This window comes from Salminus brasiliensis, chromosome 20, assembly GCF_030463535.1.
Source record: "Salminus brasiliensis chromosome 20, fSalBra1.hap2, whole genome shotgun sequence".
Classification (NCBI taxonomy): Eukaryota; Metazoa; Chordata; class Actinopteri; order Characiformes; family Bryconidae; genus Salminus; species Salminus brasiliensis.
In genome coordinates, this window is record NC_132897.1 from 31,034,242 (window position 1) to 31,058,184 (window position 23,943).

Below are 23,943 nucleotides of genomic sequence, written 5' to 3' on the forward strand. Positions count from 1 at the left end.
GATGGACCCTATTTAAACATTCAGCAAGATGAAATTGAAACTGTCGTCATCCAAATAAGCGCCCCGCTTTGTAGTCCTGTTCCACTTAGATGTAGTCTCAATTTCTGTATTTTATAAATCCTTTTTGTGTCCGTACTGGTTGATATGCATAAAAAAATGTGTCTTCATTGGGACACAGTTCCCATATCTGTGTATTTCTATTGATTTCAGAACTGATTTGGTTATGCTGACTTGGGTAATGATTGTTGCTTAGAAAAGATCATAGATTATGTTTCTCACCATTTCTTTCTCGTTGCAGATATGTTCAGACGGGTTGTGCGGCAGAGTAAGTTCCGGCACGTGTTCGGCCAGGCGGTGAAGAATGACCAGTGCTATGATGACATCAGAGTGTCTAGAGTGACATGGGATAGCGCCTTCTGCGCGGTCAACCCCAAATTTGTTGCCATAATCGTCGAGGCCAGTGGCGGAGGAGCCTTCCTTGTCCTGCCCCTTCACAAGGTAAGGGCCAGAGAGCTAAATGAAGGCATGTGTGAAAAGGGACTGTACTCAAAAGCATTTGTTTTTGTTGCTTTTGACTAGTGGCCAGTGAAGCTCAGTGCTTTGCCATCTGGTTCTTCCATGGCAAGATGTCTGTGTAGAGACTACTTTGTCTGCTGTTTCTCGCAAACAAGCAGAGTGACTTTCATTAGGCGTTGTGAGCGAGTTTCAGAGATTTTGGTTGGTTGTTATGCTCCTCTCGTCACTGGATTTGACCTGCGCCCCACATTCAGCTGGATTTACTGCAGAGAGAGATTCAAATTGCACGTTAGCCAGACACCACTTCACCCGCAAGACATGGGAAGACGTCTCTCTATCCCCTCTCCTTTTTCTCTCTTGTTTTCTCATGTCATCAAACTTTGCATTCAAAAGACACAAGTTTGAGAATGGTAAATTCTATTCAATAAAGTTTATTTTGCACTTTTTACTGGGGGTGGGGGTCTCTTCTGCATTCACTCTAGTCATCTGGATAGCAGTGACTGGAGTGTTTGTGTTAGTTCTTGATTTTACAGATCTCTAGAAGAGAAAAATGCCTCTCTTATGCTGGAGTATTGACATTTTTGCTCCATCTAGTTCCACGCCTCAATAATGATCGAGTGGGATCGGTCACTCAGTGATGTAAGCAGATCATGTTTCTTAATGGTTTTCTCCAGAGAGAGGAAAAACGTATTTTCCAAGCAATGCCACACCTGAGCCAGTCTGCTACTGGATAAGATTGATGGTCCTGTGGTGTCCTTGGGGCTTCTGTGACCCCAACTCTAAATGCACTGGCCTCACTGACTTACTCTGAAATGGCCAGTAATGACAGGCCAAGATGAGCTTCTGTCTGCCTCTTCTACCTTTTGTAGTGTAAATATTGTGCTCATATTTAGGCTTGAGGTTTAATTTTATTCTAATCTAGCCAGATTCTGATCTAAACCTCTATGAAGATGACCTGCAAGGCTGGCCTAGGACAGGGTAAAAATGAATGTTTATTGTAATCAAAGATGCTTTTTGAGTGGTGCTTGTATAAATCATAGCACTTGCAGGACTCCTGCTTGGGTATAGTTCACGAGGTCTACCCAAAAAAGTGCGCAGATAATTAGAGAACATCTGGTTTTAAAATCTGCTGAACGACATCCAAAAGAAACCATAGAGCTTCTTCACTTTAACAATCCTGTGTGTTTGGGATGCTAATTTAGATTTAGCACAGCTGATTTGGTAGAAAGATTTAGTAGGAGCAAAATATCATTGCTGTAACAGCTTTGTTGCTGCCTAACCCAAAGTTTTAATTGCAGTGGCTTAGCTCAGGGCTGGGCTTTAATCTTTTACACACTAAAACTGCTCAGCTTAGCTTTTATGCTGCAAGAGCGCGCTGGAGAAAACATGTCATCCTTAGAGACATGTTTAGGAGGGATAAAACAATTGTGTAATGATGCATGAGCTGAAATGCCATATCTTGAGATATTGGCCCTGGTTGATTGTAGCTTTGTGGATGTAAGTAATCTTCAGCCTCATGCATATGACTGCCAATGTCTCATGATAAGTGTGACTGTGAATGTGTCATTGCAGTTCTATGTTCGAAAATTAAACAAGTTCACTTACTTTACCAAACCCAACAAGAATTCCTTCATGAAGGTCAGATTTGTATAGGTGGTGCACAGTAGAATAGTGTACCACCAGTCCAAAGTCTGCCAAATCCTCATTAAAGTTTTGTTTGTCAATAATAATAATGTCGAAAGCTCTAATAAACATTAACACATTCTCACAAAAAAGAAGGGACCTATAGTTATATTAAAATACCTTTGGTCATCCTACGAGACTAATGTAGCTATAATGGAAGTCTTTATTCAACTAGTTAGCACTGTTCAACATGCAAACCTACATTTTCACACACTTGCCTCCAGAGTTGTTAAGTAATCTGTAATAGACTTGCTCTTGTGGTTTCTGACTTTGTATAACACACTGATATCTGTAAACATAGACATATGTACAGACCAGCTAAACCTGTAGCTCCAGCACAAAACTAAAGAAGCAAACTTCGGACAACAAACCTGTCTCGGCTGATCGTCTCCAGTGGTGACAGGGGTGTGATTTACCGGGTTCAAGTGGCTGTGGCAGTGCTGACAAGCCAAACGTAGTTGATTAGAGGGTACTGGAATATGACCATGACATACGAGACATGTTTGGCACACGGCTAGTGTACTAAGGCCTGTCATCAACCTCTCACACACTCATTTACACACACGCAAATACTTCACACAAACAAGCTTCTCAAGCATGACAGTAATAGCGACCTTATTTTAGGCTAGGTGGTGTAGGAATTCTTTTTGTTTTTTGTCAATTTAAATACATGGAATGCAAATCTATTACTTCATTTATTGTTAATTTGTCATTTATTATTTAAATAAGGGTCGGTTGTGGGTGTTTGTGTCCAAAACAACACAAATATGGCATTGCTGCATCAAATTATGAAAACCATGACTTTTAATTTTAATACTTATTATAAAGTGTCTGAAGTCTGAGCAGGTATATTATAGGGAATTACATGTCTGTCCTTGTGCTTATCTGTCAGATTGAGCCTGGTCCATCTGTCTGCTCTTCTGACGTAGGCTAAAGTGATAAACTGGGCCTGTTGGTCTAGATTGAAGATGCGTCATCAGCATGCCTTGAGGTGCTGCTGTGAACTTTGGAGCTTTCAGTTTTGGTTTCTGATTGGTTTGTTTTCCTCTTATGCTTTTCGTGTGTGTGTGTGTGTGTGTGGTGATATCACATAATTATCAGCCAGCGTCTGGCTTGCCATGCCTTGGTTTAACTCTGTAGTGCGGTCAGGAATGAGGGACTTTCCAGCCTTTCTGTCTGTCTGTTAGGGGGCAGAATTTGACGTCATAACAATTGATTCCTACCCACCCAGAAAAAGTAAGGCTGAGTATTCTTATAGCTGTGCCATTACTGGGAATCAAACTGGCTTTCCTGTTTGGACCGGTTTACACCTGGCATTAACATGCGTTTTGTATCAGGGTAGTGAGTGGATATACTTTTCATTAAAATGCATCCCCACTATGACCAGATGAGACCCCAGATGAGATTTTACTTTACCACGTAAAAAAGCACACTGACACGTACCCAGAAATATTCTTAAGGACTCACAGAAAACGCATTTCGTTTACATTTGTGTTTAAATGTGAAATCTGACCGTGGTCCAGTCATCATAAATGCATGTTAATGTCCGGTGTAAACGGGCTCTTAGAGAGCTGCGCCACTTGGCAGCCCTTGCACCACTTTTTAAATCTGTGGTCATGTCTGTTAAAGGTAAAACATGAGCAAGAGTTGTTAATGATCATTAAAAGCTACAATACTAGGAACAGTACCAAAAAGGTATAAAACCATATGACCTACAATAGGTGACTTATTAACAGCTAAACCCAACTGTATTGTTTGGGACATTAATACATTACCTGCCATGCTGAAATTAGGTGTTTAGGGGTATTCATCCCATCCTAACATATCAATTTGCAGTGAGTCAGTCAATATGAATATATCGTCTCATTTGTTAACTTCTTAAAAAAATAATAATAATAATTTTTAAAAAAATGTCCCGCAATAGTGGCATAAATAGAACCTAAAAAAAGTCAGAACTGGCTAAATTTAGACAATTACTGACCCATTACAATGCTCTTCCACTGTGTGTGTGTGTGTGTGTGTGTGTGTGTGTGTGTGTGTGTGTGTGTGTGTGTGTGTGTGTGTGTGTGTGTGTGTGTGTGTGTGTGTGTGTGTGTGTGTGTGGCTGTTTTCACCAACTCTCTGCATCTCTTCTGCACTCTCTCTAAATGCACACACACCAACTTTCCAATTCCCTCACCCCTCTGTGTGTCTGAGCAGCTGTCTCTCTCGCCCATCTGGCCAGGCTGTCCTGTTCCCTCCAGTCTCCTGTCTGCACTGGGCCAGCTGGCCCTGAGAGGGGGGTCTTTTGTCCCTGTGTGAGTCCCGGCACTGCCCAGGCCTTTGTCTGCCGAGTGCTCCCCTGGGGTTCTCCAGAAACCCTCCAGCAGCTCATACCATCAGACCAACAGCGTCTTTGCCACTGTGTGCTCTGCTGCTGTAAGGTTCACTCTCAGTCTGACGGCTGATTTTTTTTTTTTTCTCAATTTTTTAAATTTATTTTTATTTATTTATTTTTTTAGTAAAGATGCAGATCAACTTGTTTTAGACTTCTTGTTGTTTTTCTCGCCACAAATGAGGAAGCCAGCCAAGCATCCGGATGGTAGTAGTTACGGAACGGTTCGCTGAACCACAGTCATTTCAGTGAGACGCACAGTGAGCGCTTCTGAACTTCAAATATTTCTGTCTCGCCATTATGGTCTTCTGGAAAGCTGGTTCGCAGCTTGGTACATCTTTACCGTAACCTTGCATACAGTTAACCCTTAGAAGCCTCAAAAAGGAAGTTGCCTGTTGATTTCCTGTTTAAATGTGTTTATTACGATTATATGAATAGAATTGCATTTAGTTACTTTTCATTTTTTTTGTTGACTGGTCCAAGCCGTGACATTAAACCCACCTACCACATGCCTACTGCTCGCTGCATATCAGGAGCACCCCACAAGACCTCTTATACTTGCACATCAGCAGTCAAGAACTGCCTGTTAGTTGCTACCCAGTTTATCCCACCTCTTGAGGGATGCCATTGGAACCAGATTTGCACATCACCTGTCAGTGGTTTTAGTGTTCTGTCTGATCTGCGTATTTAAGGGAATGTTTGTTAAATATGAGCTGATCTACAAAGCTTCTACAGGATACCTTTAAACAATATTTTACCAATATCAGCACTTCTAAACAGTATCTCAGTTTCAGTGATCTGAGAGGGAGAAAACACTTTTGATCTCGCCAGCAAAAACTGTGAGGATTAAGTCACTCCAGCTGAACTTGGGTACACTTGGGTTCTGCGTAGGGACAGCTTAATTCTGCAGTAGACATTTAATCAGCGTGTAGCCAAGAAGTCTTTGGCTTTTTTTTTTTTTTTTTTTTTTGGGGTCCTACGGCAAAGCCTTACGTCACCACACTGCACTACCAGTGTTAGGGGGTGGGTGTGTGTGTAGCCTGTTCCTTGCTTTAGTCATTTCTCAATCAGCAGCATATGGCAACCCAGCAGTCTCCTTCCATGGGGATTCTAAGCTGTGTGTGTGTGTGTGTGTGTGTGTGTGTGTGTGTGTGTGTGTGTGTGTGTGTGTGTGTGTGTGTGTGTGTGTGTGTGTGTGTCCGTTTTCCTATTTGTGTGGGAGGCTGACGGACATGACTCAGCTGCTGATTGTTCTTCCTGCTTTTTAAGACTCCAAGACCATTATGTGTCTAGTCATATGCGCTCTCTCTCTGTGCACTTAAAAAAAATAATAATAATAATTTAAGCAGTATAATATATTCAGTCATTATCATATGAAAGAAAGAGCAAGAGATGGATCGTGACTAGCAGCAGCACCCTCTGCACTCGCATTCCTGCTGTCCATTCGAACTCCACTCTGAAAGAAGCCGTGGGAGAGAAAACTGGGTCCCTGACTGACGTATCGGCTGTCCAATGACACTGGCCGATGTTGAGCTTCTGCAAATTTATCGACATGAGCAGAACTCCCATTAATAAAGCCTTAATATGTCTAAAGAGATTCCACTTTTTTTCCTCTCTTTCCCCCCCCCCCTTTTTTTATTGAGACAGTGGGCAATTGTTGGTGTCGAAGTTCATTTACTGGTTGAAATGAGGAAACGTGAGCACAAAAATAGCAAAAAATGTTACATTAGGTACCCAAACTTAACCTTTAACGTATGGGTGCCATGTGAACACTGCTGAATAACACGCAACAATGTAGCCGCAGGCAGCTGTTCCAGGGTCGATTCCAGGATCAGCACAATTCGTCCACCTGACTTTAAAAGTGGCGGCAAAGGCAGAAATATAATATTACCAAGCAGACCAATCACAGTTTTGGTCTGCATCGCAAATTTCTGGAAAGGTGCCCATTGAGCAACAGCATAGGGTACATGGCTACCCGTAGGTTTTGCGTAGGCTATGGCATGGAGTTGACGCAGAAGCATAAATTGACTTTTAGTTTATAGTGTTTCATTAACACCAGGTGCAAACTTTTCTGTAGTGGTCTTCTCCTCCCCCTTTTCAATTGGAAGGGCTCTTTTGGGCCGGAAGTGATCGAGACAGGACTCCTGCATCTTTTGAACGAGACTTTGACCTGCATAGCGGCCTTGTCTTTTCCTGCCACGCCGGCAGATACACACACACAGTGAGAAAGAGAGGAAGACAGAGGGTTTGAGATCCGGAAAGAGGTAGAAGGGGATGGGAAGAATGAGGCAGAAAGAAAGGGAGGATGTGAGACTCTGGTTTGTGCACTGTGAGACTCTTCATATTTCCGGTTGTAAAACTACCATATGAGAACTCATATGGATGTGTGTGTGTGTGTGTGTGTGTGTGTGTGTGTGTGTGTGTGTGTGTGTGTGTGTGTGTGTGTGTGTGTGTGCGCAAGGGAGTGCATGAAGTCAAGAAAGTGCAAATTTTGGGAAGCCAGGTCCAAGCATCTCCAAAACAGCCAATGTTGTGAGCTGTTCCTGGTGTGCGCTGGTCAGTACCTACCAAAAGGAAGGATAACTGGTGAAACGACAACAGGGTCATGGGTGCCACGTACTCGGTGATTAATGTGGGGAGCAAAAGACTAGCCCAAGTAGTCCCAAGAAGTGGAATGCTGGCTATATTGTGTGGAGTCCATGCCTTGACAAGTCAGAGCTGCCTTGTTCATGCCTCAGAATACATCTTAAAGAATGTCTTTGCTTAAGATCAGAAATTAGCATAGATTACCTATGTGTGTGTGTGTGTGTGTGTGTGTGTGTGTGTGTGTGTGTGTGTGTGTGTGTGTGTGTGTGTGTGTGAGAGAGACTGCACATGTCCTTGTCATTCCCAATCTGTATTCCAGGAGCCCCTTCCTGCTTGCTCCTCGCCGGCCCCGCTCTGGAGGCTGCAGAGTGCAGATTTTACCGTATATGGTCATCCTCTGCTCCCCGCCTGTCAGCCTTCCAGCCCTGCTTCCTACTGCATCCCCATTGGCTGGGCTGCAGGGCCCGCGCCCAATAGATTCTGAGATAGAGGGGTGAGGGGGTGTGGAGAGAGAATTCTTTCCTTTTTTTATTATTCCCTTTCTCTTTGAGTCAAGTGCCTTGCTGTATGTGCCAGTAGCTCTCCCCATTCTGAACGCAGGTCAATGAGAGACGATCGCTGCAGATTCTTGCACACTCATTTAGGGGTGTGGTGATGGTGGTTTGGGTTCTGCAGACGTCTGCGGCTGGACATGTATGAGCCAAATGTGCAAACCGAACGTGAGCTGAAGGCCCATCTCACTCTCTCATTGATGATATGTAAAGATCTCTCTCTTCAAAAAATAATAAAAAAAATAAAAGGAAAAACCTGAACCCTGAGCTTATTTTCTAATCTCTCATGGGCCTGGCTTTTTCTTGGCCATCCTCAGAAGCTCCTCATTAATGTACCAGCTTATTGGCTGTTTCCATGGGTAAAGTAAAACAGCCTAAAGTCTGAGTGCCTGGCTGGCTTTCAGCATGCTCGGGCCGGGGTGCAGCTGTAGCCTAAACGCCCTTTTGGTCGGCATGGACGGAAGCAGGAAATGGAAATTTCCACACTGACTAGATATGAGAGAACTGAGTAAGTTTCCATGTGGAGTGTCGACAGTTCACCCACTTCCTCCAATTCCCGAATGCTTTGTGAAGGCACTCTCTGCTGCCCATGTAGGGCACTAGACAGGACATGAGCTAATAGTATTTACAGCATTAAGATGTTGTCTTCATGTAAACAGACTGAAGTGAAAGTAACCACCTATCTTTTCTTTTGTGTCTTTTATCTCTATCTTCACTACATTTAGTCCACCCCCCCCTGTATTCGACTCTACGTTTCTAGGGCATTTGTTTACATTCTGGGGAAGCCATCAGGTATGAACCCTACCCTTCCCTTACTTTACAGGTACAAAAAACAGACCTAAACACAGCCATCAGACTTGCATTGGGGATTCAGATGACTAGAGATGTGCCTCTTGTTCTCATTTAACCCCAAAATGGTTGCGTAAAGAATGCACAGGTAAAATCTTGTGGACCGATTCTGTTCTCTCAGGTTCTGAGCCCTGTCTGTGAAGCGTGTCTGCTGAGTCTTTTGCCGTGCCCTCGTCTTGAACTCCTGTGGGGATGCAATGTTTGCTTTTCTCCCCCCTGGACTCGGTCTCGAAGAATTTCTCGACTTTTAATGGCTGTGTTTTCAGATCGTTAAATGTCACCCCCCCCCCCGGCTCTCAGCCTAAACTTAGCAAGCGGAATGTCGGACCTCCGTGATGTCGCTCTAGTTGCTATGCAACAGGTCGAAAAGATTGCCTGTCTGCTGACGTGCTGCTTATTGACAGGGTATGTGTGTTGGATGTGCTGATATTACTTTTGAAGTAATTTGTTTTTACATTTATATTTACCTATTGCTAATGTAGCTAACAAATGAGTGTGGAATGCGGAAATCTGAACTGTACTGTATCAAAAATGATTTAAAGTAAAGTAGATAGTAAATAGAAAAAGTATGATTGCGCCCCTCTATGGAAATAAAAATCTTCTTTCACAACGCAGAGGTGCATGTTACCTTCTTTGAAGAGGCCACCTACGACATGGACATGCACTGTGATGTGGACGGTGTCCCAATAGTTTTTATTTTAAATATTTTCTATTTTGTCCTGCTGTTTTCACACATCCTTGCAAAAGCCAAAGTGGCTGGAGTCGACAGTGTAATTAATGAGCTGGCTAAAGTGTCCCCCATGGTGACCTGGTGCTACTGTTACAGGTCACTCTTGCTGACCTTCCTCTCGGATATTGGAGATGCACAAAACCCAGCAGAATATGGTCAGGGAATGTATACAGCTGAGCAGACAATTCAAAGCTTTTAGCTTTAGTTTATTAAGTGTTATGCAGCATGTATTTGGTTACTTAGTGGAATGTTCTCTGGGGGGAAACCAGTGGTTTGATTTTTCGCAGTCCCGCCCCTAAAAACTCACTTCACCTCTCATGACTCCACAGCTAGACACCACATGTGGATCACCTGGGCCATGGAAAAAAAGGCTCAAAAGTTAAGCCTTGCTATGAATAAACAACCGAAGTCTACTTTTGACCGTATATATATATATATATATATATATATATATATATATATATATATATATATATATATATATATATATATATATATATATATAATTATTTATTTTTAAAAAAGTATTGGCCCTGCTTCAAGTATTGGCCCTTGGTCAAACTTCAGACATCAATCTTTAGTGACAGGGCTGCATTAGGGTCTCTTTTTTTACTATTGTTTAAGACTATACTAGTTTGCTATACTTGTTAGACTCTGCTGCCCTGCGTAAGTGGCTGCATCAGCATGTCTCTCAATCACCGTTCCATTTAATTGGCGCATTTGAACCCATTTGGCTAGCTGCCCTGACCTCCTTGTGGCATGTGCTTCTGTGTGTGACCCCACACACCATTTCTCTCTCTCACTTTTGCATGCTTGCTCCCTCTCCCAAATAACTCAATTGTTCACTTTAGTAAAGCTTTATCCTTTTTGTCTTTTTTCTTTTAGATTCTGGCCTTTTAATGATGTTTCAATTTATGCATGCTCCCTATTCTCAATACACACACACACACACACACACACACACACACACACACACACACACACACACACACACCCACACACAGGGGCTGCTTTAAACTGTCATCTGTGAACTATGTTCTTGTAGTAGCTCTTTCACAAAGCTGCCCAAACACGCTTGCGTGCAAGCTTGAATTGGCAGGAGGATGTGTTATGATTGTGTGTGTGTGTGTGTGTGTGCTGTTGCTTTTTTTTTTTTTTGCAAGAATGCGTATTATGTTTTAAATAGAGCTGGACTTGGTGTTTCTCGAGTGATGTCATCACACTCCAGGCTTTGCATGTGTCCAGCAGTGGGGAGCGGTGCTCACAAAGCAGCGGTGTGATCTCCCTCTTATTTACACGCGCATCTCTTCTACAGAGCCAGACCCCTAATCACTCACGCGCTCCTTCTCATTCATTGTTTCGCGAAAGGCCAAAGGTCGCGACCCCACACACCCAAAGGGTGCTGATGTCATCAGGAAGTCAGCCAGTGGGGAGCGAATCCTCAGGCTTCCTTTCATTAAGTGCCTTTTGTGTGGGTGTGAGTGTATGTTTGAGAGAGAGAGACTGCAACTAACAACTTTTCTATTGATTAATCTATCAATTATTTTGTCGATTAGTTGATTAGTCTAAGTGATTCATTTCAAATGCTTTCTTTTTGACAACTGTAATTAATAAAGTGCAAAACTGTAGGTTTAAACAGAAACAAGAACAAGAAATGGTGTTAAAAATAGATTGCATAATTTTATGCCAATATCAAATATAATGTGATCTCTCTCCTTGTAACTTCACACTTCACTTGTAACTTATTTATGTAATCCCAAAATTACTTTACATATACACACTGGCCAGTTTCCGTTGTTCTTTGTTTGTACTGTGGTTTTAACATATAGCAATACGGAGGGTCTGTGCGACTAGGTATGAACCAGCCTTAAACACAGATTGACAACGGTTACAGTGATTCTGGAGTTTCTGGTGGTCCATTGCCTGTGAGTTTTCTCTTCAGGTGCTTGTACATGGCTGACCACTAACTGACCTGGGGCCATTAGTGGTAATGAGGGAATTCATTTGCACAGTATTTTATTTATTTATTATTTATCTTTATTATTTATATATTAATGATGTATTTGTAGCGTATAGCAGTGATGACTTACAATGATCTCATATTAGCTAACGAGCATAAAGCATGCACTGTTTTTAAATTGTTAGTGTTTGCAGGTGGAGCTCTTGAAGTTGAGTTAATTTCAGTCAAACCAAGCCTACCCGGTCTATACACAATTACTTTCAGTGGCTGTGTGGGGGGAAAAAAAAAGTCTGTTTTTGATATATATATATATATATATATATATATATGGCATGCATACATTGACCTGGGGCTTGATTAATTGATTTATCAGAAATCACTAGATTACTAGAGCACTTTCTGAAAACACTCTTGTTTAGGAGGATCGTTTGCAGATTGAAATGCATTGCTGTATCAGTAACAATATTGGGTTGTTAAACAGTATATTGTGCAGCTGCAGTCTTTAGGGTGTATAACTGCATTACATAAGAGTCAGTTAGGAGACCTAGTCGTATAGTGCTCACTTTCACACTGGCATGCACATGTACACGAGAAAGGCAGTAAATTTTGTAGGAGAATCTTGCATATGCCCATGTGCAGTCCCTTACAAACCCCCCCCTCCTGTAGCACTCATTTACACGTTATGGAGGAATTTCAGCATTAGCTCACATCTAAAGAATGCCCAGTTACCCTGCGCTGGGCCTGTCATGCGGTTCTGAGAGTCGAACACTGTAAAACCCAAAGGATGAACGAATGACGCTGAGACAAACATCCGAATTTAGCCCACACACACACGTTGCGGTCATAAAACATCACGTTTTGTTTTCGAACATGCTGCCAAATGTCTGTCCGATGCTTAATATTTTTGCATTCAGAACTCAAAGGCAGGAAAAGCCATTGTTGAAGCGTGAATTCACAACACATTCACTGAGATTGTTTTTTGTTGTTTTTTTTATTTTTTTTTATGCATTTTGTATGTCTGCATATGTTTCCGATGAATGCTGACTAGGTCAAAAGTGTGTTATGATATGACGTTATGCTTCTTGGCTGCAATAGTCAAAATTTTTCAGAGGAACGAACAGTGGACTTTTGCTAATCCAAGTTTTTATCCCCCCCCCGGTTTCTCCCTCCCTGCAGACGGGTCGCATAGATAAGTCCTACCCTACGGTATGTGGGCACACGGGACCAGTGTTGGACATCGATTGGTGTCCCCACAACGACCAGGTCATCGCCAGCGGGTCAGAGGACTGCACCATTATGGTATGTTCCACCTATTACTGCTTGTTGGGCTCCACTTCAGGTGTTATTCAGACAAGTGTTCTTTGATATGAAAGGATGCTTTTTATTATGGTGTAGTTAACATTCTTTCTTGATTAGAGATAATGACCTCCACTAGCCAGAAGGTAGGGGGGTAGGTAGGTGTGTGTGTGTGTGTGTGTGTGTGTGTGTGTGTGTGTGTGTGTGTGTGTGTGTGTGTGTGTGTGTGTGTGTGTGTGTGTGAGAGAGAGAGAACGCACCACCCACTCACTCCATTCACAATTGAATTTGCAGTAGCCATGTTGTCGTGACTCATTAAAATAGCTGCAGATGAGACGGCTATTGCAGTGCTGGGCTTCCCATGTGGGACGTTTTTCATATGCAGTATTTAGAATGTTAATTCTCAGTAGCATGGGAGTGTGAAGTGACCTGCTTTTGTATATAGCTGTTCATTCATTGCCGTCCACTGTTTGTAACCATTTTATTGTCTTTCTATCTAAATTGACCATATAATAACAAACCATATTTTAAAGACCTGAAGAGTTCTGTAAATGGAAATACTTGAAAAGGCAATCTAGAACACCTTATAAAGATGTTTCATGAAACATATATAAAAGCAGTATGAATAGAATAAAAAAAAATACATGTGTGCTACTGTTGCACCACTGTTTGTTTGCAGTCAATGTTTTTCTATTATATATAAAACCACACACACACACACACACACTGCCTTGCAAAAGTATTCGGGCCCCCTTGAACTTTTCAACCTTTTGCCACATTTTAGGCTTCAAACATAAAGATACGAAATTTAAATTTTTTAGTGAAGAATCAATAAGTGGGACACAATCGTGAAGTGGAACGAAATTTATTGGATATTTTAAACTTTTTTCTTTTTAGAAATAAAAAACTGAAAAGTGGGGGCGTGCAATATTATTTGGCCCCTTTACTTTCAGTGCAGCAAACTCACTCCAGAAGTTCAGTGAGGATCTCTGAATGATCCAATGTTGACCTAAATGACTGATGATGATGATGATAAATGGACGAGCGTCCAGGCTTTTTTCTGTCTTGGCACCAAAGTGGTGGGACGAGCTTCCCCTGAGTGTCCGAACGGCAGAGTCGCTTGCTGTCTTCAAACACAGACTGAAGACCCACCTCTTCAGAGAGTACTTGGACGAGTAGCAGAGTACTGTGGTCACCTTATTGACTTGTGCTTAGTAATGTTTAAAGCCTAGAGGTATCTTTGAACTATTAGTCTATTCTAACTAGCTGAGGTTTTTCTTGGGTGAATAGCAAAGCACTTTTGTAAGTCGCTCTGGATAAGAGCGTCTGCTAAATGCCGTAAATGCAAATAGAATCCACCTGTGTGTAATCAAGTCTCCGTATAAATGCACCTGCTCTGTGATAGTCTTAGAGTTCTGTTTAAAGCGCAGAGAGCATCATGAAGACCAAGGAACACACCAGGCAGGTCCGAGATACTGTTGTGGAGAAGTTTAAAGCCGGATTTGGATACAAAAAGATTTCCCAAGCTTCAGACATCTCAAGGAGCACTGTACAAGCGGTCATATTGAAATGGAAGGAGTATCAGACCACTGCAAATCTACCAAGATCTGGCTGTCCCTCTAAACTTTCAGCTCAAACTAGGAGAAGACTGATCAGAGATGCAGCCAAGAGGCCCATGATCACTCTGGATGAACTGCAGAGATCTATAGCTGAGGTGGGAGACTCTGTCCATAGGACAACAATCAGTCGTACACTGCACAAATCTGGCCTTTATGGAAGAGTGGCAAGAAGAAAGCCATTTCTCAAAGATATCCATAAAAAGTCTTGTTTAAAGTTTCCCACAAGCCACCTGGGAGACATACCAAACATGTGGAAGAAGGTGCTCTGGTCAGATGAAACCAAAATCGTTAAAAAACTTTTTGGCCACAATGCAAAACGTTATGTTTGGTGTAAAAGCAACACAGCTCATCACCCTGAACACACCATCCCCTCTGTCAAACATGGTGGTGGCAGCATCATGGTTTGGGCCTGCTTTTCTTCAGCAGGGACAGGGAAGATGGTTAAAATTGATGGGAAGATGGATGGAGCCAAATACAGGATCATTCTGGAAGAAAACCTGTTGGAGTCTGCAAAAGACCTGAAACTGGGACGGAGATTTATCTTCCAACAAGACAATGATCCAAAACATAAAGCAAAATCTGCAATGGAATGGTTCACAAATAAACGTATGTACGTTTTTTTTACGTAGGTACGTACGTTAGGTGTTAGAATGGCCAAGTCAAAGTCCAGACCTGAATCCAATCGAGAATCTGTGGAAAGAGCTGAAAACTGTTGTTCACAAATTTCAGTCTCTCGATGTGCAAAACTGATAGAGACATACCCCAAGCGACTTGCAGCTGTAATCGCAGCAAAAGGTGGCGCTACAAAGTATTAACGCAAGGGGGCCAAATAATATTGCACGCCCCACTTTTCAGTTTTTTATTTCTTAAAAAAGTTTAAAATATCCACTAAATTTCATTCCACTTCACGATTGTGTCCCACTTGTTGATTGTTCACAAAAATTACAATTTCATATCTTTGTTTGAAGCCTGAAATGTGGCAAAAGGTTGAAAAGTTCAAGGGGGCCGAATACTTTTGCAAGGCACTGTATGTGTGTAAATGTTTGGGCCCCCGTAGTCAAATGACTACGGCTAACTATAACCGCTTTATTGAAAGGAGAACACCAGAAGCTAGAACGGACAAATGAGCATCCTGAAACCCTGGCATTCATCTGCTCCACCGTCCACAAACCTGAGTCGACTGTGCAATCGGTGGGAGAACGGCAACAAAGGAAAACCTTAATTACCAAAAGTTTAACTCAAGTGAGCGGTTAGCCTAGGCTTGAAGATTGAGACTATCGAAAAGGTTTTTCCAGAGTCGAGGGGCTTTATAAGAACGTAAGCATTATGTAGGTGTCATGTAGCCTTACGAATGCTGCGACACTGATTCCCCAGCCTCAAGTTTTGTAGTAATGAGCTGACGGATCCTGCTGTCTTCCAAGCTGTTGATTAGAGTTCCACTCCTTATTTGGCCGTGTATGCAGGTTATGTCAGTTGTGATATGCTGTGCTGCTCTCACTTCCCCTCTGGAGGTTATAGACTTCCTCCAGCATGGCAAAAACAGCCTTTTGTCATCTCTCGACCCTGATTCTCTCAAGGGAACAAAATCATGGAAGCGACATGTACGTGAATGTCCGTGTTCTGCTGTTCCACTTTTTCGACTGTTGCGGTGTGTTGATTGTTGCAGTTGATTTTAATAGAGTTTCGGGTGAAAAATAAGCTGAACTGATTCTGTTCAAACTAAATAAAAGCAGGCAGTCAAATTACGACACAGTAACACATCTTGACCAGTAAATTCTAATGTATTTTAGACCTTCTAGGTAGGGCTGGGCAACATAACAATATCATGATAAATTATCCCACAATGCACTTTTCTGAGCGTCCATCAGTGGCACTGAAAACAAATCTAAAAGAGGAAGTGATCAATCCTGTTTAATTGGATTGATTGCTTGTGATTACTGCATTTTGTCTGTTCATCATTACAAATCCTACAAAAATCGGGTGATGTATATTGGGAGAATGGCCAAAAGTATCGTACTGTATTTTTACAGTATAATACTTTCAAATCATACTGTATCATCTACCCCCTGGTTCTCGATTATGGTCAAAAGCTGCTGATCTTTTGTCAAGACAGTAGTAATTTGAGTCCTAGTGGATTAGAGCATTCACTGTGCTCTTGTAATGGTATTTTTAGAGTAAGTGTAATGTGAGAGGGTAATAATATCGCAGTGGAGGTTGGGTACCTGGAACAACATCGTATTATGAAACTGATCGGACAATGGCTTGCATTTATATGAAGCATAATAATGTGATAATAGACAGATTGCTAAGAATAGAACAACATCTTAAATTAATTTAAAAAAGGTAAAATCCTATTTTGTTGAGCCACATAAAACCATAAATGAGGGCTGTTTTACTTCCACTCAAGTTCTGTGAACTCCTGCAGCACTAACTGTCTCCCACCAGTCACCAGCTACGTAGTTTTATTTAGAGCTTTGGTGTCAATGAGAGGCATTTGCTTCCCGCTTTTGTTAACAAAAAGTTAATGTTTAACTGAGCCAGCCATAGTTTTAGATGTAAAAGCTCAAGTGTGATGATTAAAAAAAAGGCTAAACAAACCTCAACTAGACCAGACTAGACTTGCACCTCTTCGTGGTAACATTTACACTAAATAGCGCGCCATGCATGCACTTCAGTTGGCAACAGGTTACATGTAATGTAAATAAATTTGTATGGAAACATGTAACTATGCATTTTCACTTTCTCAAACACCATAGTTAGATGGACTGTAAAATGTGAAGTGCTCATTTGTCATGTTTACATTTCTGAGACATGTTTTAAAACCATTGCTGTATGTGCATCAAATACCAAGTTTAAGATGCATATGACCATGAGAGAGCAGAGTTGTAGATATGGAAGCTGAAGAGATACAACTGACAAAGTCGATCTGAATTGCCGTGATCAGATTGGCTCCTGTTTTCTACTAGAAATGGTTATTTTCTTGATCCCGTGTTAAGTCATAGTTGGTGTTTACAGTGTCTGCAGTGTTCGCAATCAAAATAAACAGGGGAAAAAAACGAGCTTCATTATATCTGTGCAAAATTTACACTCTGTCGCCCCCTACAGACTGCTTCTTCTAAGTGCACTATGTACTATTCCAATATGAGCATGATGTGGTTTGGAAAATTAGTTTATAACCCAAATGGAACTTGATACCATGATACTTTAATTTTTTTTAATATATATATATATATATATATATATATATATATATATATATATATATATATATATATATATATATATATATATATATTGCATATTATTATAGTATGTATGCATGTATGTATGTATATAAATTAACACATAAATAAATACAAAGTGTAGTATCAAAACTGCCAATAGTAAACAATACTGAATACTAATACTAAATTAAATAAGCCCAGTCTTTTTTTTTTTTTTTCTGGGTTAGCCGTATTTTTATTAATCTAGCTTATTTCAGTAACGTGAGAAAAGTATACAAAGTTTATTTGCCAAAATGACACCTCGAAAATATATCGAAGGAGCTGCGTTACATCCAGAGCTAATGTTTGGGCCTAGAATTATTTAACTTTGCACACTTTGCATGTTAAACCATGATTTGAAAGCAATTTGCAATCACTGTGAATTGTAATGTGATTGCTGCTTCTTCTTGTGTTTTTATAGGTGTGGCAGATTCCTGAGAATGGCTTGGTGACCTCCATGGCGGAGCCTGTGGTTGTGCTGGAGGGTCATTCCAAACGAGTTGGCATCATTTCCTGGCATCCCACTGCCCGCAACGTTCTCCTCAGCGCAGGTGACCGACACCACTTGCTCATACACACACGCACTGCACTGCCCATTTTAGGACCCTTTACCTTCTTGCAGCGTATTGTTTTTTTTTTTTTCGTTTTTTTTTTTTTATGTTATTATTAAGAAAATAAGGAAATTTATGGGTAATGGTTATGGTACCAAAAATGCTGGTGCAAATATTCGGAAAAGGCTAGCCTGAATTGGCCAGCACTTGAGGTTTCAATATCTGTACTGAGACAGTAAAAGTGGTAACATGCTATTGCAATTTCCAAATTTAACGCACACTGTTCAAACGTTTCTGGACACTGCTTCTGATGGAGGCATTCAGCTATGTTAGGTCACACCCATTGCTGACTCAGATGTGCAAATGCACACATGCAGCTAGTCTAGTCCCTGTAGAGAAGTTTTACCAATCGAATAGGACTTTCTGGAACAGATAAATGTGACCCTATTGGCACCACGTCTAATGCCAGGTGTGTGCATTGAGCTGTGGAGCAGGGGAAATGTGTTCTCTGGGACGATGACTGGTGCTCCATCCTGTCCTTTTGGGATGAGTTGAGGAGTTGGGGATGAAGCGAGGTGGGGATTGTTCAACATTCTGACATCACGAACGCTCTTGTTGCTGAATACAACCAAATCCTCACAGCAATGCTCCAAAATCTACTTGAAAGACTTCCCTGGACAGTAAAGGCAGTAGAGACAAAAGCAGGGTTAACTCTTAAGAGTTTATTTTGTATTAAGGCTATTGCTATCTCTCTGTATATATTCTGGCTTGCTTGGTGCAGTGGCAGTGTCTGCACGTTCCGAAGTCGCTGTCGTGTCTCCATACAATTTTCCCAAAACTTTGTGGCAGCGGTGGTAATGTGGCATACTATCCTGCAAGATTCTGTGAAACAGCAAAAAATGTTTCATAATGACTTTTAATCACCATGTTTTGTAGATTTGTTGTGTTCACTATCTGTCTCGTTCCTCCCTCATTGCATCTCTCTTTCTCTGTTTTGCCCTCATTTTATTTTTGTTGTTTTTTCCACTCTGTTTGAAAAGCTGACATTGTACCGTAACCTGAGCAAGAAATGGTACACAATGCAAAGGACACTAGTTAAAAGATAAAAGTTAGGTTGGGCCACAACTTCAGCTCCTTATTAGTATAATTAGTCTGTTTATGTATATTGCTCAGACATATGTATATTTAGACTGTAGAAGGTGAGCGTTCCAGTGCCTTACTTTTGCTAATCCAGTATGTCCAGCTGCAATTTAAATATATATTAGCAAATTTATTATCAAAATTCACAAACTTTCTGCTGTGTGCTGCAAACCAAACAAGCCTAATTTGCAATAACTAGAACAAGTGCGTTCTTCTGCAGATTCAACACCAAATGCCACTTTTAATGACTTCTGCAGTCTGAGAATTATTCAACCCCTTAATGACGAGCATCTTTAGTACTTAGTAGAGCACCTTTCTACTGTTATGATCTCTGCGACACCAGCTTCTGGCAGCATTTCTGAGAAATCTTAGCCATTCCACATGGGCAGTGGCCTCCAGTTCACTAATGGTCTTGGGTTTGCTACTGCAAAAGATTTTCTGTGGGCTTCAAGTCAGCCAGCTGTTACAACCACTCCAGAATCTTCCTGAAGCCTTTGTGGACTTTGAGACGTGCTTGGAATCATTGTTCTGTTGGCAGGGCCAATGTCGCCCAAGCTTTGGCTTACTCACAGATGGCATACTTTATACTTGATTGAATCCATCTTTCCTTGCACATGCTGCAGAAGGAAAGTAAAGCAACCCCAGAGCGTCAAAGAGCCACTGCCATGCTTAATTGGCAGGGTGCTTTTTTCAGTGTATGCCTAATTTTTCCTCCGCCAGACATAGCGCTGATCCATAGGCCCAAACGGTCCAGTTTTGTTTGATCGCTCCACTGAACAGAATCACAAAACGTCTTTGAATAGTTTATAGCGTTTTAAGGCAATGTGTGCTCTTGTAATGGATTCTGTTCAGGGGGTTGAATAATTCTGAGGCTGCAGTCGTCATAAGCGGCATTTTGTGTTGAATGTTGGTGACAAATTAGTACCAATTAGTTGTGTTGAGCTATTTAAATAGGTCTTGTTTGATTTGGTGTATTGCAAACAGCTTAAAGTTGTTTTTATTTATTTATAATTATTAAAGTGGAGCTTTAATAATTATGATTGCAACTGTATTCAGACTCTATAGAGTATATAATTAGTGCTGTTTGTGTACGGTGTTTTTAAATTTCCCTTTCACGTGCAGGGTGTGATAATGTGGTCATGATCTGGAATGTGGGCACGGGGGAGGCTCTGATCACTTTGGAGGACATGCACCCGGATGTCATCTTCAGTGCCTGCTGGAACCGCAATGGCAGCCTCATCTGCACCGCCTGCAAGGACAAGAAGATTCGGGTCATCGACCCACGCAAGGAAGAGATCATAGCGGTATGGACTGCGGAACATCTTACAGTCTTGTACACGTTTCTGTTCAGGATGGAGGCTTGAATCCCAAATGGTTGAGGGTTCAGCAGGGTAAAGGCAGTTTGTTAAGTCTTTTTTTGTTTTGTTTTGTGTTTTGTTTTTTTTACAGGAGAAGGATAAGGCCCATGAAGGAGCGAGGCCCATGAGAGCCATCTTTCTCTCTGATGGGAATGTCTTTACCACTGGTTTCAGCCGCATGAGCGAGAGACAGCTTGCACTCTGGAACCCGGTAGGTTGTTTGCATGCACAGACCAAATTTTACACTTTTTACACAGAGTGTTGTGTTATCGTTACCATTAAACCTGATTAACTACAGTCTAATGATGTAATGAGTTGAATCTGATGAGCAGGGAAATCTCCAAATTATACTTATCTATGGGTCTCTAGGCCTAGGACTTAATACTACTGATGAGGAGAGGACATTGCAATGTGTGTGCCACGTGTCCTGTTGCTGACTCTGCTGATTTCTCTTTCAGCAAAACATGGAGGAGCCGATCTCTGTCCATGAGATGGACACCAGTAACGGTGTCCTCCTGCCCTTCTATGATCCTGACACCAATGTGGTCTACCTGTGTGGAAAGGTAAAGGAGCCACTAAGCATGCTGGAGCTTCTCCTGGAGAGGCCCCACCCACCACCTACCTTTACGTAACATGTATTCTTTTAACAGGAAAAGGAGTATGTCCTGTGGTTTTTTAATTAATAGCGTCATCTTAAATGCTTTAGTTGAGTCAAAATATTGTCATGTAAAAACTGAAATTTTCAATGAATTGTGTTGCCAGGGTGACAGCAGCATCCGTTATTTTGAGATCACGGACGAGGCTCCTTTTGTGCATTACCTCAACACATTCACCACCAAGGAGCCTCAAAGGGGCATGGGCTACATGCCCAAGAGAGGCCTGGATGTCAACAAGTGTGAGATTGCCAGGTGAGGACAGACCTGTCACAGTTATGACTAATCACCCGATTGTTGTTTAATTATCAGTTAGACTTGTACTGTAATAAAATAAAGAAATAGATAATTAAACCAGTACTTTGAGTTATTGTTATGACAACTAATAAACGGCTAGTATTTCATGACAACTACTGGTCCACATGAGAATGGAAAGGTCTGTTTACCTAATTTACTTATTTCCTAACTGTCCTGAATTGGGGTGACTGCATTCTATACAATATAGCCTAGAAAACAGAATGTTTAACATCTTTACATAATCTACATAAATGTTCAGTAAGGATATGTCAAAAACATGCAGTTAAACATCTAAGCTAGGTGGGTAGAGCAGGGCTGCAATGGAACAGTGATTCATTGCATTGTGCAGACTTTTTATCCCCGTGTTCCTGTGCATGCAAACATCTTATTAAATATATTTACATCAATGTGTGTGTTTTTAGGTTTTACAAACTGCATGAGCGGAAGTGTGAGCCAATCGTCATGACCGTGCCAAGAAAAGTGAGCCTTTTTTACCCTTTTCACCTAGTACTGCTCTTTCAGTCATCTGACACCAGAGGGCACTGTGAGCAGTGTCATTCATGCCTCAAAGACTCTCAAAGCAGCATCAAGGATTTTGAAATGCTTTAGGGGGAGCATTAAAGAATGAGGAATATGTTTGCTCTTAGAAATATGTTTTCTAACCTTAGGTTTTTTAATATAATGTAAAAATGAGTAAATGTGCCATATTTTAATTTTAGCTAGCCACAAACTCCTATGTTTGCGCTGATACATAGATTGTTTCATCCCAGGACATTACTGGTTCTCAATTTAATTCTTGTGCCTCTCTTTCATATACATCTGACTTAAACTAGTGAAGGGCTTGCTAGTTAGGCTGAACTGAAACATGTTGGGTATCACAGCATAGGAGAAAGTACTAGGGATGCAACAATACAGTGCATGGTATTGTCCAAGACATGGGTGTCAAAAGTGCAACACACAGGAGTAAATGAAGTTGCTTGTGGTTAGTGTGTTAGCTAAGGGTTAGTGGGTTGGCTTGGTGCATTAGTGTTTACTTGCGAATAGTGCATTAGCTTGTGGCAAGGGTGTTGCGCCATGATTGTCATGTTTGCTCAAGGCCAAAGCATTAGGCTAGGAGGTGGTTGTTAGCTGTCCGATACCTTGCGCTTAGCTTCTTACACATCATTCCAGTTTTGACTGTATGGTCATTATCTTGCATTATGAATATTTTTTTCTACTTTCAAGACAGTCTTAATAGATTAAGCAGTTTCTAATGTTAAATAAGCATAAAGAGAATCAGGAGTAGTTCTTTTTATCAAGGTTTTTTTAATATTGCATAAGGCACAGTATTGGCCACTTGCTATTTTAACTTTTTTTTTTTTTATAAAGCCATTGAATCTAAACACTGTATTGTATTAAATGAAATTAGCTTATTTACTAGCTACTAGCTTATTTAGAGTTTAGCTGTCTACTTTGCATCTTTCACTTTTTCCTTACTGTATCCCATAATGCATGCCATGCGGTTTTCTTTTGTCTCTCTGCAGTCTGACCTGTTCCAGGATGACCTGTATCCAGATACCGCAGGTCCGGACTGCGCTCTGGAGGCCGAAGAGTGGTTTGAGGGAAAGAATGGCGAGCCCATCCTGATCTCCCTTAAACACGGCTACATCCCCGGCAAGAACCGTGACCTCAAGGTGGTCAAGAAGAACATTCTGGACAACAAGCCCAAGATGAGCAAGAACACGGAGAACACCAACCCTGCCACCAAAACAGCCACCTCAGCCCCGTCTATTGTGAGTCTCTTTCACTTTCTTGCCTTTTCATCTCATGTTTTTCCCCTTGTTCTTCACGTCCTTATCGCACATAAATGCATCACACTCTTATCTCTTACAAGAGGCTCATGAATGCTGAGCTTAGCAGTTCATTTCCTGACCATTTGTGCTCCATTCCTTCTAGCTGTCCAGTTATGAATCTGAAAAGTTAATTGCAAGACTTGAATTATGAATTATGTTTTCCTGCAGCCGCTGCATGCATATCGACACCTGGCATTGAAATGATGGTCAGTTATAGGCAGGCAATAGAGGGTCAATCCGCATACGCTTCATCACTGCTAAGTTTGCCTTCATGTTTGATGCTTGTTATCACCACACCACATCACAGAGACCGCAAATGTGGCTCCACCCATCACCTTCCAGATTAAATCTGTAATCACATGAGCTGCTATGCTAGCCCATATGTGCACACATACTTACAGGTTTTCACACTGACATGTACTGTAGCAGTGCATGCTGACCCCAACACACCTGGTGTTTGATTTACTGCACAAGAACTGGCTGCTGATTTGGTTGAAGATTTACATTCAGATACTCTTTAAAATGTTTAGTGCCTGAAATGGTCACTCAGCACAATGCTAGTGTCTGTTAGTGGATGTAAGAACTGACGGTTAGTGTTTTCCTCCAAGCGTGTGGAGTTGTCCAGTGAAATTGTTTTAACGACCGTTTGAACAGATGCGGTTGGCTGGCTTCATTTGACTTTGAA

The 23,943-nt window shown here is 41.4% G+C and overlaps 1 protein-coding gene across 1 annotated transcript in view; it reads left to right on the forward strand.

The window, feature by feature from the left end:
* coro1ca (coronin, actin binding protein, 1Ca) overlaps nucleotides 1-23,943 on the forward strand; it is a 39,519-nt gene that overhangs the window by 14,547 nt on the left and 1,029 nt on the right. Inside the window, exons 2-10 of the mRNA XM_072664491.1 lie at nucleotides 299-498; nucleotides 12,426-12,548; nucleotides 17,849-17,978; nucleotides 20,241-20,422; nucleotides 20,568-20,687; nucleotides 20,935-21,039; nucleotides 21,239-21,384; nucleotides 21,849-21,906; nucleotides 22,950-23,198. Coding sequence (XP_072520592.1) covers nucleotides 301-498; nucleotides 12,426-12,548; nucleotides 17,849-17,978; nucleotides 20,241-20,422; nucleotides 20,568-20,687; nucleotides 20,935-21,039; nucleotides 21,239-21,384; nucleotides 21,849-21,906; nucleotides 22,950-23,198 — 1,311 coding nt within the window. The 5' untranslated portion in view covers nucleotides 299-300. The remainder of the gene's footprint in view (nucleotides 1-298; nucleotides 499-12,425; nucleotides 12,549-17,848; nucleotides 17,979-20,240; nucleotides 20,423-20,567; nucleotides 20,688-20,934; nucleotides 21,040-21,238; nucleotides 21,385-21,848; nucleotides 21,907-22,949; nucleotides 23,199-23,943) is intronic.